General features: G+C 40.9%; 1 protein-coding gene across 1 annotated transcript in view; it reads right to left on the bottom strand.

The window, feature by feature from the left end:
• The window catches only part of OTOP1 (otopetrin 1), a 38,121-nt gene extending 22,849 nt beyond the window's left edge, over positions 1-15,272 (bottom strand). The window contains exons 1-3 of the mRNA XM_032775787.2: positions 14,852-15,272; positions 8,105-8,241; positions 2,874-2,932 (exon numbers count right to left, since the gene is read on the bottom strand). Coding sequence (XP_032631678.1) covers positions 2,874-2,932; positions 8,105-8,241; positions 14,852-15,272 — 617 coding nt within the window. The remainder of the gene's footprint in view (positions 1-2,873; positions 2,933-8,104; positions 8,242-14,851) is intronic.
• Positions 15,273-19,283: the final 4,011 nt, after the last annotated feature.

The raw sequence follows: 19,283 nt of genomic DNA on the forward strand, positions 1-19,283 counted from the left end.
CTAGTGAAAAAGTCTTTCCTAATATCCAACCTAAACCTCCCCCACTGCAACTTGAGACCATTGCTTCTTGTTCTGTTATCTGCCACACTAAGAACAGCTTAGGTCCATCCTCTTTCGAACCCCCCATCAGGTAGTTGAAGGCTGCTATCAAATCTCTCCTCACTCTTCTATTCTGCAGACTAAATAAGCCAAGTTCCCTCAGCCTCTCCTCATAAGTCATGTGCCCCAGCTCCCTAATCATTTTCACTGCCCTCCACTGGACTCTCCAATTTGTTCACATCCCTTCTGTAGTGGGGGGACCAAAACTGGGACCCAATACTCCAAGTATGGCCTCACTAGTGCTGAATAGAGGGGAATAATCACTTCCCTCGATATGCTGGCAATGCTCCTACTAATGCAGCCCAATATGCCGTTGGCTTTCTTGACAACAAGGGCACACTGCTGACTCATATCCAGCTTCTCATCCACTGCAATTACCAGGTCCTTTTTTGCAGAACTACTGCTTAGCCAGTCGATCCCAAGCTTGTAGCGGTACATGGGATTCTTCCATCCTAACTACAGGACTCTGCACTTGTCCTTGTTGAACCACATCAGAATTCTTTTGGCCCAGTCCTCCAGTTTGTCTAGGTCACTCTGGACCCTATCCCTACCCTCCAGCATATCTACCTCTGCCCCCCAACTTAGTGTCATCCACGAACTTGCTGAGGGTGCAATCTATACCATCGTCCAGATCATTAATAAAGATGTTGAACAAAACCGGCCCCAGGACCGACCCCTGGGACACTCCACTTGATACCAGCTGCCTAATAGACCTTGAGCTGTTGATCATTACCTATTGATCCTGACAACTTAGCTCACTTTCCATCCACCTTTGTCAGGCATCACCAGATAAACTTGTTGACTTACATCTGTGGTACTTCATCATTGTACAATACCAAGCATGATGACAGTAGAATGGGCATTCTTTTTTATTCTTGCTAGAGATCTGACATTTAGGGATGGAGGGTCCACTGAAGTCAGTGATGCCACATGAAGATCTCAGATAAAATTTTCAAATGTACCTATGTCCATCGGACTTAGGTTTCTAAGTCACTTAGGCACTTTTGAACATTTTATCCCTGGCCACAGTAAGTCTTTTTGCTGATTTCTTCCCCTTTCTCAATGGTGTTGACTATATTTTTTATTACTTTTCAAACATGGTTTAATTTTGTCTCTACTGGAATGCTGCCCACCTTTGCAGACATAGTTTTAAGAAGTATTTTCATAGATACTACATAGTTTGACATTTCTATCTATTTAATTAAAAATAAAAAGAGCTATCACTAAGATATAGAGGATGATGCTCTGTATTCCCACATCAGAGGCCCCACTGGAGCCTTAAAGAAGGAGAAAGCCAAAAAGGATGGGGTGGGGAAAGCAGGAGTTGACACTAAAGGTTCAATCCTTCCTTCCTACTTGACTGTGTGTCTAACATTTTCTGAGTGCACATAAGCCTTATGCAGGCAAAACTCCCACTAAAATTAATAGCAGCTTTTTAGGATTGGACCCTAAAAGAAGAATGGATTTTTTTAAGGTAATTGTAAGGTAACTGGACAGCTCAGGAACTTGGGGATGGGGTATAAAAACATTTTTCTCATGATCATTGGTTCAGTTTGCCTGCAATGTAAAATCAGATGGTGACTCCATCCTCTGTCTGTAGCACAGCTGACACTTCTGCAAGCAGAGAGGAGACTGCTACCAGCACTACTGGTGTTGTTCCTTCCAAGCCGGAGTTCAGACACACTGAGCCTAATTTACAGAGGTGCTGAACTCCCATAACTCCAAGCAAAATCAATACAGGGACCCATTATTCCTAGAAATCAGGCCAACTTTTAGGGAGCCAGGTAGGAAAGTTTTAATTGCTGCTGTCTGTTCTATATGTATTTTGTGAATAAAGATATGGGTATAGTCTTTGTATCTATGACTTTATACTATCTACCTTAGGCACTTATCTGGTCTCCATTAGCATAGTATCTGAGCAACTCACAATCTCTAATATATTTATCCTCATAACAGCCCTGTGAGGTATTAATTCCATTGTACAGATGGGGAACTGAGTTAGAGAGAGACTACATGAGTAGCCCAAAGTCACTTAGGAAGTCTATGGTAGAACTGAGAATTGAATCCAGGTCTTCCAAATTCTGGGCTAGTGAATATAGTCTTCTTTTTCAAGATCATCTGAGTGTATTTAGTGTTTCTGATTAATGGGATATGTAAATCACACTGTAGATGCCAAGATCTGCCGTCGGATGTGTGCACTAATCCCTCTGACTTCAATGGGAGCTATATGGGAGTACCTCAGAACAGAATTTGACCTACAGTATATTTGCACATCCATATCTGGTCCAAAAAAGGCATTCCTCCATAACAGTTTAAGATGTTGTCAAACATGTCTCATTGAATGAAAGCTACTGCACACAGTGACTGATGCCAATAACCCTTCAGACAGCTAAATAAGTTAAACATCAGACATACAGGTCATATTTCCTTACTATGAGAAAGGTACGTGGAACTCCAGAGATGAAAAGTTACTATGCTGTAGCAGTTACGTCACATGATTTAATTAGTGGGGAAATTATGCATATTCTTTAACTATTTTTGTTAAAGAAGTATAAACACTGTCTACATTGAAAATATAAATTAAAAAATGATTCACCCTCTCACTTATGCCAGTAAACGGAATTGTGCCCAATTTACACAAATATAAGTAAAAGTAGAATCAGACTCCAAAAATTTTCACTATCTGCATTTTTATGTGATTATACAGTTCATGTTAAAACAACATACATACAAACTAGAAGTAATGTTCTAAAGGTAAATCATATTCATTTTACCTTTCAAGTGTTTTGAAAGACTGGATAATATCCTTGGCATGACACCAAAGAAAATACACCTAAATGGAAATACAGATAAAATGAAATCAGTTCATTTGGGTAAATGTCACTATATTTGTAAGTATTAACAATGAAGGTGGATATACAAGAAAATACTGATGGCCAGATTCTCTACTGGTATAAATTGGTGCAGATCCATTGCCATCAGGCTCAATTGATCTGCAATAACCCTTGGCCGGCCCCCTGTGCCATTCACTTAGAACTTGTCTCCCACTTGGAAACCTAACACCACTCATACACACAAGACAGTGGAATAGATTACAGTAGAAACTTCACTAAATATGTCTCATCCAAAATATATCCCATACTTGGAATTTCTGTAGCTTGGAAAGACTTTTATTTTTCATGTAGTGGTGAAAAATGTGAAGGAAAGTACCAGACTGACAGCACAGAAATATAAAGTCTCTGTCCACAAGACAGATATTGCAACTGCAATAGTAGCAGTGCTGCTATGTGTGTCTATCCTTCTCTGAGCGGAGCATTTTGATGGGCAAGAGGTTTGTACTGGTTCCCAACCCATACATCAGTGTGTTTCTTGGTTGAGGCTGCCAACTAAGCTTCTAATTAATAAAGGGCTTTAATCTTGCAGCACCTGTCAATTAGCAACCAGTATTATTAATTTAAAAGGTATGGGCCAGTACATTTACATTGGGCTTTATAGCCTGATCAAGGGAGACGAATCCCCTGCCCCAAGGAACTTAAAGTCTAAAATAGACAACAACAACACACGAGACTAGTTATGAGATAACAGTTCAGATGAGAGATCACTGGGGAGGGGAACAAGGTAGGAAGAATTCCTGGGAGATGTGAGATTTTAGGAGAGCCATGAAGGAGAGCACAATGAGGGCTCCAAGTGAACAAGTCATGGTCCATGAATAAAGTGGCTGCATGAGCAAAGGCACAAAGCCAAAAGAAGGAAATGGAAAGGAGCAGGAAGAAGAGGAGAATGAGAGGAATGTAGGAAGTGAACGTAAGAAGTGAGATCAGAGATGTAGGCAGCAGTGAGATTTATGCAGATCCAGGTGAGGCTGAGAATGTTGAGAATGATGAGGTAAGAGATAGGTCAATGAAGGGATTAAAGGTGAAGGGGTTCTGTGACTAGCCTGCAGGGAGGAGAAGTGACTTACAGAAAGCAGGAGAGAAGGTTGGTAGTAATCAATCTGAGAGACAACCACAGCAGGTACAAAGGTTGTAGCAGCCAAGATTGCGTAGGAAGATCAGTTTGGGGGGATATTAAAGAGGCAGAGCATATCACTGGAGACTGGCTCTGAGAGGTGGGAATAGGGGGGAAAAAAAGAAGAATCAGATGATACTGAGGTTGTGGAAGGATAATGGAGTGAGACTTCAGGATTTAGTTCCCTATTGATGCAGCCTAGTGGAATGAATGAGGAACATATTGGAATGGAATCTGGAGACATCAATCACAGTTAGGTTCCCAGAATATTGAAGTTTGACAATAGGGGAAGTGCTTGAAAAGAGGTCAGGCACAGAATCACAGAGTTTAAGGCCAAAAGGGAAGACCAGATCTTCTAGTCTAACCATCTGCATATCACAAGCAACCAACACTCACACCTTCAACCCAACAACCAAAATTAGACCACAGTATTACAGGCCACAGGAATCTACACTATTATTTGCCACAGGCAGAGAACAGGAGAGACTGAAGTGCATCAGTGCCCGAGGCCCCTGCAATGGCAGGGAAATACCCCCATGGTCACTGTCAATCTGACCTGGAAGAAAATTTCTTCCTGGCGCCACAAATGGCTGGTGATCATGTGATGTTGGGGACCCTGATCATACCTGAGCTGATCCCAGCCAGCCCAGAAACTGAGCGGGATAGTGCACAGTGCCACCTCACAGCTCTGGCCCATTGCATCCAATGTCCCATCTCCAGCTGTGGCAAGCAAGGAGATAAAAAACAAATAAAAAAACCAACCCAGAATAAGTGAGGGGCTTGAGGTGGGAAGAGGAGAATCCCTTCCTGATCCCTGCAGATGGTTGGCTGAAACCCTGAAGCATGAGATTTTAGGAACATCAGACTTGAAGTGAGCCCCAGGGCTTGCCCCTATCACCACAAGTAATCCCGTCATACAACCACATTCATAAATTTGTCTAGCCCTTGCTTAAATTTAATTAAATTGTTTGGCCCCAAAAGTCCTATTGGGAGGCTGTTCAGAACCTCATTACTCTGCTGGGTAGAAACCTTCTAATTTCCAGCCTGAATTTGTTCCTAACCAGTATGTACCCATTTGTTCTTGCACCAATATTGTCCTTTAGCTTAAATAGCTCTTCACCCTCCCTGGTGTCAAGTATCAGAGGGCTAGCCGTATTAGTCTGGATCTATAAAAGCAGCAAAGAGCCCTGTGGCACCTTATAGACTAATAGATGTATTGGAGCTTGAGCTTTCATGGGTGAATACATGCATCCGACGAAGTAGATATTCACCCAAGAAAGCTCATGCTCAAATACTTCTGTTAGTCTATAAGGTGCCACAGGACTCTTTGCTGCTTTTACACCCTCCCTGGTGTTTACCCACCAATGTACTTATAAAAAGCAGTCATTGCCAGTCAAATTACCAGTCAAATACCAACATCTTCCAGTCTCCTCTCATAAGATAGGTCTTCCATGCCCCTGATCATCATAAGAACAGAAAAATGGTCATACTGAGTCAGACCAATCGTCCATTTAGACCAGTGTTTTGTTTTCCAACAGTGGCTATATCCAGATGTTTCAGAGAGAGTGAACAGAGCAGGGCAATTCATAGTAGTGCTTTTCTACACTTGTTCTAGTTGGTATTTATCTTTCTTGAATATTGGTGACCAGAACTGTACACGGTATTCCAAAGGAGTTCTTACCAGTGCCTGTACAATGGCATTAATACTTCTCTATCTCTACTGGAAATGCATCACCTGATACATCCTAGGATCACATTTGTCTTTTTTGTAGTCACATCATGGTGATGATTCATTGTCATCTTGTGATAGACCGACACAACCAGGTTTTTATCCCACTCTGTTTCTTCCAGCTGATGAGCCCCTAGCTTATGGCAAAAAAATGTATTAGATACTAAGTGCATGACTTTGCACTTAGTACTTTGAATTTCATCCCATTTGTATTACTCCGGTCATCACTCATGCAGATCTTCCTGTATAATATTCCGATCCTCCTCTGTATGATGATGACTCAAAACTTTATATCATCAGCAAATTTCACTAGCAGATGCCTACTTTTTGTGCCAAAATCACTAATAAAATAATTGAATTAGATTGATCCCAAGACTTATCTTTGAGGAAGTCCACTAGTAACCTACCTCTAGTCCAATAATTCACCTTTCAGCACAACCCATTGTTTTCGCACTTTTATCCACCTTATAATTCACTACCTTGTACTGAGCCTCATCTTCTCCAATTTCAGGAATAAGTTCCCATGTGGCATCAAGTTAAATGCATTACTGAAGTCCAAGTATATTAGATCTAATGCCCTTCCCTTATCTAAAAATGGTTCTCTCTTCTCCACAGAACCTTTGAAAACAACATTGCATGTCTGCTAATGGTCCCAGCGAAATGGAGTTCTGAGATGTCCAAAACACATTAAATGGTTTTATAATTAACAATAAATTAAGGCTCAAATTTTCACAAATGTCCATTCATTCTGGGCACCTCAATTTTTGGTGCCAAACTTGAGATATCTAGGGCCTGATTTTCTGCAGCTCCCATTGACTTCAGCTAGAATTGTGCATGTTCAGCACCTCTGATTTAAGGAACTCAAAATTAGTGGACACTTTTGAAAATGTAGGCGTAAGTCTACACAGCATTTCATTGGCAAAACTGAGAATTCTGATCTCCAGCCACCTAACCAGAAGATCACAGTCCTACCACATTTGTCCATCTGTTCGGTGAAACATTTGCCAAATTTAAAAAGGGACTAAACCAAAACACTGGATCAAAAGGCTTCCAAACTTTATGAAAGTTTTGAATCAAATCCCGATTTTCTGGCACAGTTCTTATACTGCACCCATCGCCAGGTTATCTATGCACCTTCTGGAAGTGCATTAAGTGACCTCACTAGCATCAGTGATCAATGTTTTTTATTTTTCCCTTCCTCTGTCCAGCTCTGCATTGCACATGGAATTGGAATTGAAATTCCGCTTCAGAGCTGGTTGTGCAAGGGAATGGAAGCTAGTTGGGTCTCCCGCAACCACACACTGTGCCTGGCCCTCATGCAGGTGCATAATCTGGCTCACTATCTGGGATGGAGAAACTGCAAGAGGATCTTGATTCAGGTATTAAACATTATGGAGACTATTGTGAAATCTCATCAGTCTCTCCCTTTTGACCTATTACATAATAACTAGGGGGTTGTCTGTTAGTTTTAAATAATAGAAAAGGAAACACTTTTTTATGCAACATATAATCAAGTGTGGAATTCATTGCCACATGATGACATGGAGACAAATGGCTGGACTTAGAATACGACTGGATAATTGTACACTCCTTATTGGCTATGTTTGCTGCTATGCACACAGTGATGTGCGTAATCAAAGAACATGCTTCAGGGTGAAAACCCATCATTTACTTGTTTCGGGAAGGAATTTCCTCAGACGAACAAGCATTGCACAACTACATAAGTACATTATGTAGGGGTTTTGCCTTCCTTTGAAGAATCAGTTATTCATTACTACCAGCCGCAGGACACCAGACTAGATGGATCGATGGACTGAACCAGTATGACAAGTTCCTGTGCAGAAGCAACAGTGAAATGTATTTGTCTCATTTCATATAAAAAAAAATTATGACAACTATGTGCCTAACTTGAGCTACAAAAAGGTATGTCATTCCAAATGTGGGACCAAATTTTTAGGAGACCTTTTTATCCATGTGAAACATTTATACATACGTCTCTATGTGTGAGGAGCTAGTTCATTTTCAGATACGAACAGGCATTTTTGGATACAAATTGGGTAACTTTTTGCTCAACTGCTCGACCTGCATGCTCAAATCCCAGTTTGCATGCCGAAAGGGGTATGCACACACAAAAAGTTTTTAGCCTTTAACAACTTATTTCCTAATATTTTTAGAAACTAATTTAGCAAAAACAGAGCAAGAGGAACAGACAAAAGTTATGCTTGGTGAGAAAAACAGACATAATAAGCTAAAACTGGTTGCTTTTACCTGTAAAAGCGTATGCATTGCATGTGTGACAGGAAAAATGCCTTCAGTTGCTGATAAACAGTTTGAAAATCCAATAAAGTATCCAATTTTAAAAGAGTCCAGAATTAAAGTAATCACTGCAAATAATGTAATCCCACCTAAGACAAAACAAATATTAGAAAATGTTAATATACAGTTAACCGGTCTTCAGAGAATCTATATTAATAAATGAAAATTCATGTTTTGAAAAGGTTATCCCTACTAATCAGTAAAATAAGTAAATGGTCATAAGATTAGTTTACTCTGTGCAATAAAGCTCTGTAATTCATGAAAGCTCCTTCACAATCCATGACTTAAGCGTAACCACAATTCATGAATAGCTCATGCAGTATGTAGGGACCAACCTTACATTTCCCAAGGAATTGAGGGCATTCAGCATCTTGTCGAAGCTGCTCAGCATCTTTCTGGATCAGAGCCTCAAGTAACTGTAGCACAGAGCCAGTTATACAGTCAAATGAATTAATGCACTATATAGCTACACAGCAAACTATACCGCTCACAGAGCCGAACAATAATGTTACAGTCTCCTGACCCAAGAGTCCGACACTGAGCAGTAATACAATCACTTGGTATGCCATCTCAATTGTTCAGAAGGTTATACTGAACCACTATAAGTCAGAGACCAAAAACTGTATGCTTTTCTTTTTACAAATACACTAAAATTTTAGACTTCATCCTGAGATCCATTACTTTAACATACGTAAATAAATAAACATTTGTTTAAATTTTTATATAACGTTTTAAAAGGTTTTTTTTAAATGTTTCCTTTACTGCTTTTTTTAGTATAACTCCAATGTCTTTCACTTCAAAGATTTAAATGGGAACTCATTTTGGAAAGCTATATGATAAGATACAGCTATGTTGCTATTGAACCTTATTGTACCAGCATAATTAAGCAACAAGACACAACGGGAGATAAAATTACTAAGCCAGACTCTGAGACCTTTATTCAATTTTTTTCCTAAGTCCTTACTCAGACAAACTCCCATTGACTTTAACTTAACTTTAGCTGAATAAAGACCAGGCAAAAATTGGCTAAGGACTCTCAGGATTTAGATCACTGTGTCTTTGTCCCTGTTTCTTATTGCTCAAAGAGAATTGTGATATAAAGATGGTAAATGATATCACAAGAGTTGACTTTATTCAGTATTTATATGATCCTTAAAGGGCCAAATCCTGCTCACCTCATTGACATGAGATGTTCCACTGAAATTATTGTTTTAGGGTAACATATATTTTGTTCCCTAAAAATTAAAGTTAACAAGTCAGCCAAGGAGACCCTTGGTTGTTATAACAACATGTTAGATACCCTACTAAAGATGAGCTATTTATTTGAATGAAAAATTTTAAAAATATAGTGTCATTGTTGCTGTTTTGGAATTATTCATATTTACAGTGTACTCACCTGTTCATTACAAATGAACAAGAAGGTCCAACGTGGGTGAGGTAGTATCTTTTACTACACCAGAAGTTGGTCCAATAAAAGGTATTACCTTACCCACCTTGTTTCTCTAATATCCTGGGACTGACACAGCCACAACAACATTATATACAAAAAGCTCCAGATCAGGTGCAGTGGAGGAAAAAAATACATTAATCACATTGCTACAGCCATTTTTTAAATAATACGGTTTATTCAATTCATTAGCTCTTTGTCAATATACAAAAATTGATTTGGGAACAGAATGCAACCTGAAGAATTTAATTTCCATTAGTATTTTTTGTTTCATATTTTACAAATACTCGCTATATAAAGAAACCAAAGAACAAAATCCCTAGGGATATACCTTACACCAGCAGAGAATTTGGCCTCAACTTTTCACTTTTATAGTTCAAAAACTAAGGGCCCACTCTGCAAACACCTGTGTGTGTGAGTAATTTTACTCAAGTGACTATTCCCATTGAGTTCAGTTGGACTAGTTATTATGTGAGTGATGTTACTCACATATGAAAGTGTTTGCAGGATTGGGCCGTAGGTTTAACTACACGTACTGTATAATGTTTCATTATGTACACAAGTAAATTGTACTGTAAGGTGGTAGATTCTAGACTGCGTTAGCAATTAGTCATTTAGGTTTCCTTCTACAAGGAATTAATATTGTTCTAAAGGGAATTAGCATTGTTAATTCTATTAAAATAACTTGCAGGACTAATTTCTAAAAATATCAAGGAAACTACTACCAAAAAAATGCAATTTTAAAAATCAGTCTATTTGGATATTTTTTCTAATGGATTCAACATGCCTTGAGGATTTATTTCTTTTTTAATACAATTATCTCCTGTACAGGAAAAAAGATCCTTCTGCAGCAACAGTTTATGTTACATTGGAGAAAAACTTATGTGGTACTTGTTTAATAAATTCTTATACATAAACTGACTTGGTATGTGATTGGAAATGATTTAAGACCCTAATCCTGATCCCAGTGGAAAAACTTCCATTGAGTTCAGTGGTGTAGGCTCAAACCCCAATATATAATTGTTATATATTATAAATATATGTATACACCATTTTTTCTCACTTTAGTTAAGTACTAAATGGTGTACACATGTATTTATAATTTAAAACGATGTGAAATGGTGAAGCAATGCCATTGGTGAAAAGGATGCACAGCCTTAGTGTCTGATTCTGCAAGCTCTTTTTCATTACTTATGAGAAGAGTTCAACTGAGTTTAAGGCATTACTAAGGAAAAGAAAGAAAGAAAGAAAGAAAGAAAATCAGCTTAAACACACAAAAGCAAAGATAATCATATCTTAGATTCCTGATCAGACCCCTCCACTACGCACATATCTTGTTTTTGCATGAATCAGCTGTTGTATATTTATTGTAACTCCTTTCCATGTAACTTTGTATTACACATAGTCATGGATTTCCTTTAATGAGGATTCTAGATTTCATTTGTTTTAGACAATTATTCTAAATGGTCAGTGGAGAAACACTTACTTCCCCCCTCCCCCAGCATAATCATGATTTATGTCATAATGAGTATTTCTGCACACATGCTTCCTTTGGTTCTCTCTAAATATGCTATGGGTTCAAACTTGCTCCCATTGAAGTCAATGAGAGTTGTGTCATTGACTTCAGGGGAGTCTGTGACTCATAAATTAAAAATATTTTGTTTGGGCTGGTTCAAACAACAAGCAGTACAGTCAAGGTCTCAGGCCAATATACCAATAACATATACAAAATGCCCAACATTCAAATTTGAGGCTAAGGGTCATAGTCCAAGTTACTAGGCTGGCCATAATTTAGGTATAACTTGTGATGTTGGAGAAAAGAATAGGATAAACTTGCTCATGGGAGCAATTTGTTTGTTTTTCCCTTTTTTTCATAAGACGTCCACCTCATTTGATTGATCTTCACTGTTTTCTTGCATAGTGCCTATGGCTCTTCTTTAACCATGGGATCAAGACAGGAAAATGCCATACTGGAGTAAGTCAGGCAAAGGATTTTATTTATGCATATTTCTTGCTAAGCTTTGAGGAAATGATTACTTGGGGGCATGCTCATATAAACCTAATGGAAGCAAAACAATCACTGAAGTCAATAGAAACATTGACTACATTAAGACTTAAGGAGATGTGCTTTGTATACAACACAAATTGGGAAAGAACACTGCTCTAAGGTTCAAAGTGGCAATATTTAGTCACAAAAGGATCTAGTTAGAAATGGATATAAAAAGATACATAACTAAAAAAAAAAAGATGTTTTTGTCTGGTAATTCTCATCCAACATTTATGCTGGTAAAATGTAAACCATAAGTGGTAACATAGTTACAGTTTTTCACCATGGTATTCACCGACTAAAGAAAATACATAAAATATGTCATTTATTGGATATCAAAATGATGGACAATTAAATCCAACTAAGTAATCTAGATAAATGTTAACATTTTCTAGACTAACCAGTCTTTTTTCTAGTCTTACCAGTTAATTCATGCACATTTTCTTTATGCTATGAGAACAAAGAGGCACATTCTGAAAAACTAGATAACAGAGCTGGCCAAAAAAACAAGGAAAACGTGTGAAAATTATCATGAAAATGGTGAGAGTAATTAATGGTGAGAGTGATTAACCAGTATAACAATTTACCAAAGGCTCTGATGGATTCTTCATCACTGACAGTTTTATAATCAAGACTGGACATTTTTCTAAAAGATCTGCTCTAGGAATTATTGTGGAGAAGGTCTATGGCCTGTGTTATACAGGAGATCAGACTAGATGGTCACAGTGGTCCCTTCTGGTCTTGGAGTCAATAAATCAACGACAAAACATTTCTTTTTTTTTCAAACTTATAAACAGTTCTACTAGCTAATCATTTTTATTACACAATTATTGATACTTTTCAGGAGATCAGTATGGAGTTGTAACTCTGGAAAAGGAAGGTAATGCAAGTCTTGCCAGACTAAGTATTGCAGGATTGGACATTTGTTAATAAATCCAGGTATGTTTTCTTCTAACATTGGTTAAAGGAATTGTCTAGAATTGTCCAAGCAATAACAAAGGATAGGAAAATGTGGTCTGAATATCAGAAAAAAAAATTCCAACTGTGAAATTTATTAGACTGTGAAATAGTCATCCAATGGAAATTGTGGAAGACTGTAAAGAGCAATCCTGCATTGGTAGGGGAAATGGTTAAGATGACCTAATAGTTCTTTTACATATTTTATTTCTGAGATTGTATGACTCATTATATCCTCCATGGCAAGTGAAAAAATGTGCCAAAAAGATAAAGGATTTTGCCACCCTTACTCATGTTGACTAGTATCTTACTCCTCAATTAATGGAACTACTCAAAGAGTAAAGTGCTACTTAATGTGAGTAAAGGTAGCAAAACTTGGCCTAAAATCAAGCCAAATTCAATTCTGGTATAATTCAAATGACACCCAAGAAGAATTTGACCCATCTTTCCTACTAAAGTAAAACTGTTTAACTACCAAGTTATGGCTAAGAATGTCATATTATTATGGGAAATAGTAGATAATAAGCAGTAACTATTCATGTGATGCCATGTTAATAGTATAAACTTTCAGCAAAGTGACTATGCAGAAAACGGATGTATAACTTTCGGTTTTAATAAAACAATACAAATTGCAAGTACTGTTAATACTGACAATAAGAGACTAAAGAAGGTATAACAGTAGGGCTGAGAAAGAATACAGTTTAATAGCAACTACTTATTGTTTCAAATGTTCATATTTTAGACTTCCTAGTGTTTTTCATCTAAGTGATAGTCACTAGCTGCTGCTCAGAGAATTTTCTCTATTTCCATCAAAGCCTGAGATATTGTTTTTTTAAATTTTTCTGGCCCCAGTGGTTTATGCAACCTCTGTATTGCATTTAACTCACCCCTGTTTCCAGTCTACCATTTACAGTGCTACAGGCAGAAAAACAGACTGTTGATAAAAAAAGCCTTGCCAGCTGGAATTCCAAACTACAGCTCAACGGTTACTGCTAAGGACCTTGCTTTTTTCCTTCAACCTGAAACACTACATTCTTTTAAGCTAATGTGACTTTGTCACACTATTCAATACACAATTAAATAAAACCATTGAAGGCCTATATCCCATATGCACATGACTGTGCAAATAATTGCTGCTGCAAAAGCCTTGCAGAACTTCCCAGAAATTCCCTTTTTTGCCTACAGGTGCTACCTGAATGGTAAGTATAGTTCATATCCTAAGCTGCAAGCTCCTTGGGGAAGGGTCTTTGTCTTCTTGTCTGTCTGAAAAGCACCATAAATGCTTATGGCACCTTAAGAACATAAGAATGGCCATGCTGGGTCAGACCAAGGGTCCATCTAGCCCAATATCCTCTCTTCCAACCATGGCCATCTTGGCTAATAGCCACTGATGACCTATTCTTCATGAACTTATCTAATTCTTTTTCAGACCACAATACAGTTTTGGCCTTCATAACATCCCCTGGCAATGAATTTCACATGTTGACCATGTGCCCGCTGAAGAAGTATTTCCTCTTGTTTGTTTTAAACCTGCTGCCTATTTATTTAATTGGGTTACTCCTGGTTCTTGTGTTATGTGAAGGGTGTACCTAAGCAATGGCTGGTACATAACTGCCTGATCTAACCTAACTATCCTATTTTCAATGTGCCTGCCATCCTGGTATCTAGGTTTTAAGTAAGTAGAGTGTGTGGGGGGGGGTGGGGGGGGGAGTTTCAATCTTTAGTGTGTTCACCTGTATGATTGGTATCCATATAATCTATATCTATATCTGTTCCTATATCTAGATATAACTATGTAGTTGATTTTTTTTGGATCAGTTGGTTTTTGTTCTTTTTGTACAGAAAATAAGAAAATGATCATTATGAACAGAATAAAAAGGAACTTCAGATATACTGGTGTCAAGCATATCTCTGGCTCTAGTAGGAAAGGTAGAAATTAGGGGATTTCAGAGGAACCCTCTGAGAGTGAAATTTCTCTTTTCATAGTAACCTGACTGACAAGTTGCAGGTTGCATGGAATGAATCGACTAGAAATTTCCATTCTGCTTGAGTATAGGGACCTTCACTACTATATGGCCAAGGGCAGGGCAAGTATACAGACCATGGATTTGGCCCAAAGACGCGCTGAGCCCCCTGGAGGTTGCCGGGTTTTTGTGGGTTTTTTTTTTTTTTTTTGGCTATCCTCGTAGGGGAAACCAGAGTGCGGCCTTGGCTCTGCCAGTAAATGGAAGTGGGACCCGCGACTTACACTTTAACCAGCGGGCTCCTGCGTGGGTGTCTTTCTCTTGGATCAGCCTCCTCTGGGAGTAGCTCCTGCTGATGTACCACAGCATCCAGAGCAGCTGGATGAGCATGATGGTGATGAGATAGGAGAGCAGATCCTGCTTCCTGATGCCCACCGCATGCACAGCCCAGGCGAACATGAGCAGCAGCCCGGCTAGGAACAAGTTGATGCCGTACTGGCTGCTCAGGATCTCGGCGTTTTTCTGCGGGTAGCTGCCTCCCATCAAGCGGCTGCCTCTGGGCTGCCCTGGGGGACCCTGCACCGATTTCTCCATCACCCACTCCTCCGGCTGCCGGCTGCTTGGGTAAGGCTGCGGCTGGTCTGGGCATCCCCCGCAGCTCTTCTCCCCAGAGCTGGAGCTGGTGTCTGCGTTATCTTCCACCATCGCGGCCACCCGCCAAGCGCCCGGAGACCTGCTGGGAGTGGCCGAGGTCCTCGGCTGGGAAGAAACGGGGGTGAGAGACAAGCCCCCACAGCAGGGATCCCCCTACTCGCTGTGTAAGAGTGAGGAGGCAGGGCGGGACAGCGGGCAGGGTCACTTCGCCGCACCGGTTAGCGCTCAGCTCTGCGGCCAGCCTGCTGCGTGCTTCCCTTCCTCTCTCCTGCCCGGGTCTCCCCGCTTCCCCCTGGGCAGCTCAATGGCCTCGGACAAAGTTCCGCTCTCCTTCCCCGCGGGTTCCAGCGGCAGCGCTCCTGGCTCGTGCCGTTTTTGCTCCCTTGCAGTCGCAGCTCCGGGAATCCGAGCCCGGGTTTATATAGCCGGCTGGCCGACGTGGCTGGGGCAGGTCCCGCTGTCGCTGCCCGCGGGTGGGGATTGGATGTCAGCCGCACACTGCCCTGGGCAGTTCACACGCGTCAGCCAGCCCCTGGACCCCGCAGTCTCCCTCTGTCCGTGCCCCCGGGGCCAGAGGAGCGAGCGGAGGGGGCAGTGTCTAGGTATCCGGTGCGGGATTGGGGAGGGGCTTGTGCGGTGGGGTGCGCCTGCTGGAGGAGTGTGTGTGAAGAGGTGGGCATGGCGGGTCCGTGTGCATCTCAGCAGGAGTGAGACGTGTGACGGGCAGAGGCCGGGGAGATTCTGGACTGCATGCAAGGCAGCTAGAGAAATGTGCTGCATGTAGGGCCGCTGAAGCTGGGAGTCAGGGTGTGCGGTGCGCCTGTTAGGGAGGAGAGGTGAGCAGTGTGTAGGGGCTGGAAGAGAGGGACAGGGTGTTTGGCGGCGGGGAACTGGGTAAAGTAGCTGTAGCGGTGGGACTGTAGGGGCGCAGGACGCAAGCGGTGGCGGGAGTGGTTTCCTTTTAGGGGTGTGTAACGGAGAAGTGCAGTGGGATTTGAGTGCGGGCGGGATGTCAGAGTGTAGGGGCCAGGGCTGTGCGATGGAGCTGTAGGAGTATGGTGCATGGAGCGTGCTGGTGGGCGTGGGAGGTGTTGGTCGACCTAACTGTGGAGGGGATGGGTCAGAGAGGTGAAGGAGTTCCCCGTGTAGGGGCTTGAAGAAGGGGTGGTTTGTCAATGCTGAAAACGGGCTGGAGTGGATTGTTTCTCGGTGTTTGGGTGGGAGGTCTGTATTGAGGTGTAGGACTGAGGTAGGTGGTTTGTCGGTGCCTAGAGTAGGGGTGCCTGACATGGAGTGGAGAGGTGTGATGTGCTTTGGGAAAAAGGAAGAGAGAATAATCAGTGCGGAAAAAATCCATTAGTTAATTTATCTTTCCCAGGGGAGCTTTGTGGAAGGGTTCCACAAATAGTGACAAAGAGCTAAGCCACGTGGTATTAAGAGCGAGGGATAGAATGTCAGTGTTTCCTAGACAGATTCCTGAAAGGCATATGGAGTCTGGGATCCGGAGGGGGAGACTTAATAACAGGTAATTCAATTCCATCTCACTCAGGTGGAAATGTGGTAATTGCTATGATCTGGGACGTTCATTCCCTCTCATCGTATTTTTGGCAGGTAGTACTTCAGCTGGCTATAAAATACCTTTCTTTTCAAGCAGCATCTCTGTTACCCAAGGGAATGCAATCCAGTAGGCATAGCAAAGAGCTAAGAGTCAGGACTTCTAGGCATTGCTGTGTGACATAGACAAGTCACATATAGCCTGATCCTATGATGTGCTGAGCAGCTGGGAAGTGCTGAGACTCCCCCAGTTCCAATTAAAGACAGGACAACCAAGGGCACTCAGCATCTTGCAGAACTGGTCACTGAACCCTCTGTGCCTTAATAACAGGAGTGTTGTGATGCTTGACTAATTAACATTTGTAAAGTACTCTAAGATCCTTCCGTGAAATGGTTACATATGTGGTATTATAATGTTTGCTTAGCAGAGAATGCCAAACTCTAGGTTTCAAAACAGGTTAGGTTATAACCTCCTATTTTTGCTTATACAAGACAAACAAACAAATAAAAGATTTTAAAACACCCTCTATTTGGGCTGAAATTGCCCATCATTGCTAAATAATTTCCTTTTAAAAACAGAAAATTGGTGCAGTTTTTACCAGTTAGAGTGGACTGGAAAAGACAGGTGTTTATTCTGAAAAATTAATGTCACACTTGCATCACTCTACACCTACTCCCACCACCAACCCCCAGCAGCAAACTGTAACTCACCCACACTCTTTGTGACATACAAACACACATTTTATTTGCTTAGTATGAAAGATATAGGGACATAATTTGCATGAGTGAGCCTATAAATGTCTCACTGAATCACATGTAGTAAAATCCCCCAAATCTACCAATTTAACAGCCAGAACCAGAATGTGGATATCAGGTTTTTTTAGTTTCATGAAAATTATTGCTGCATTCTGCAACACTCTTATCCTTTTTCAGGATTTTTTTTTTAAATATTTTTTAGCTGCCAAAATATAACCTTCACAGAATCAAATACATTGCTGCCTTGTTAACTCAACCTTGGATAAAATTGTTTGCAGCTAAGCAATGGCAAGTCAAATCTTCAGGCTTGGTGACTAACATTTTAAATGCTTTAAACTGATTTGGATACTTAAATGCAAGAGAGGTGCTTGATAAAGTTCCAACTTGTCCATGGTATAATTAAGGACAAGGGCTATATCATTAACTGGCCAGTTCCCCACTTTGGATGGACATCAGTTCCTGCTTCTAAGCCAACTGGGTCCACCACGCAGACCTTGATAATTGTTCCGAGCTCTGGGTCTGTAAGTGACACTCCATGCTCAAACTGCTTGATTAAAATCCTCCCATGGGATGTGCGACTCCACTGTCCTGCTGCCTGCACACTCTGGAACCAGTGCCTCAGACCTCCTGAGCCCCCATAGTCACTTAGAGCTCCACCTAGTCTCCAGTCACTCTGGGGTTAAAGGTTAACCACTTTGAGAACATGGCAAAAGGCAAGGAACAAGCTTAGCTGAGGTTAACACCTGTCACTTTACACTTAAAGACTAGAGAGTTACAGATCTTTATACAATAACAGAAGTTCTGTGATCCCCCTTCCTTAGTCTGATCTCACCCCTTCTGAGGTCTTGCCAGCATTTCAGACCAGGCAGAGGCCCTATGCCTTCTCTTTCTCCAGCCAGTTCCTTTTTCATGTGGCAGTGGATGACCCCACTCCATTCAGAAGCCATCCTCCTTAAATACAGTATCTATTCTCTTTTGCCATGTACCCATGCTAAAATATGCCAGCCCCTTCCCCAGTCAGGCTTCTGTGCAGAGTTTTCATTATTTCATGGGATTGAGACAGCAGTCAAGAAACAAAATTGATGGCCCTAGATTGCTCCATCATGGCTTCTCAGTCATAGTCATTCAACGATGTCAATTTTTTTTCCTATGCTAGCCACCTATCTGGAATGCAGAATAAGACTGACCTTACCAAGGTCAAACTGGTTTGTCAACACAGAATACAAGATGGTAGTCAACACACAAAATGGAAGACAGTGTACAAAATGGAAGTAATAATTTGTTCAGAGATATCCCACACTGTCACAATCCCCATTCTTGTATGTGTTACTAAAACCTACTTAGCCATTTTTGGCCTGTTTGATTCCAGCTGGATATTTGGTCCAGTATGAACCAAAGGGGAATCACCAAAGAGATGAGGTGGCTATGCATTTTGCAACCATTCTGAAGTACATGGAGTCTTCTACCACAAGACTTAAAAAATTCACAGTGTTCATCTAGCATTTAAGGCCCTTCGTGGTGTTAAATCAGGATTAGATTTGATCTACTGATTCCCACACGGCACTGCAAAGTCCCTGCCTGAGCTGATCAAGTGTCCACACTGCAGTGGCATTGGAAACAACAAATCTTATAGTGCTTGGTGACTCCAACATCTGGGTGGATGGTGAATCCTTAGAATCAGCTCCAGATTTCATGGCCACCATAATAACCAGGTGGCTATTGCCTTGATTACTTAGCTAGACCAAACATAAT

Source organism: Chelonoidis abingdonii, chromosome 5 (assembly GCF_003597395.2).
Source record: "Chelonoidis abingdonii isolate Lonesome George chromosome 5, CheloAbing_2.0, whole genome shotgun sequence".
NCBI lineage: Eukaryota > Metazoa > Chordata > Testudines > Testudinidae > Chelonoidis > Chelonoidis abingdonii.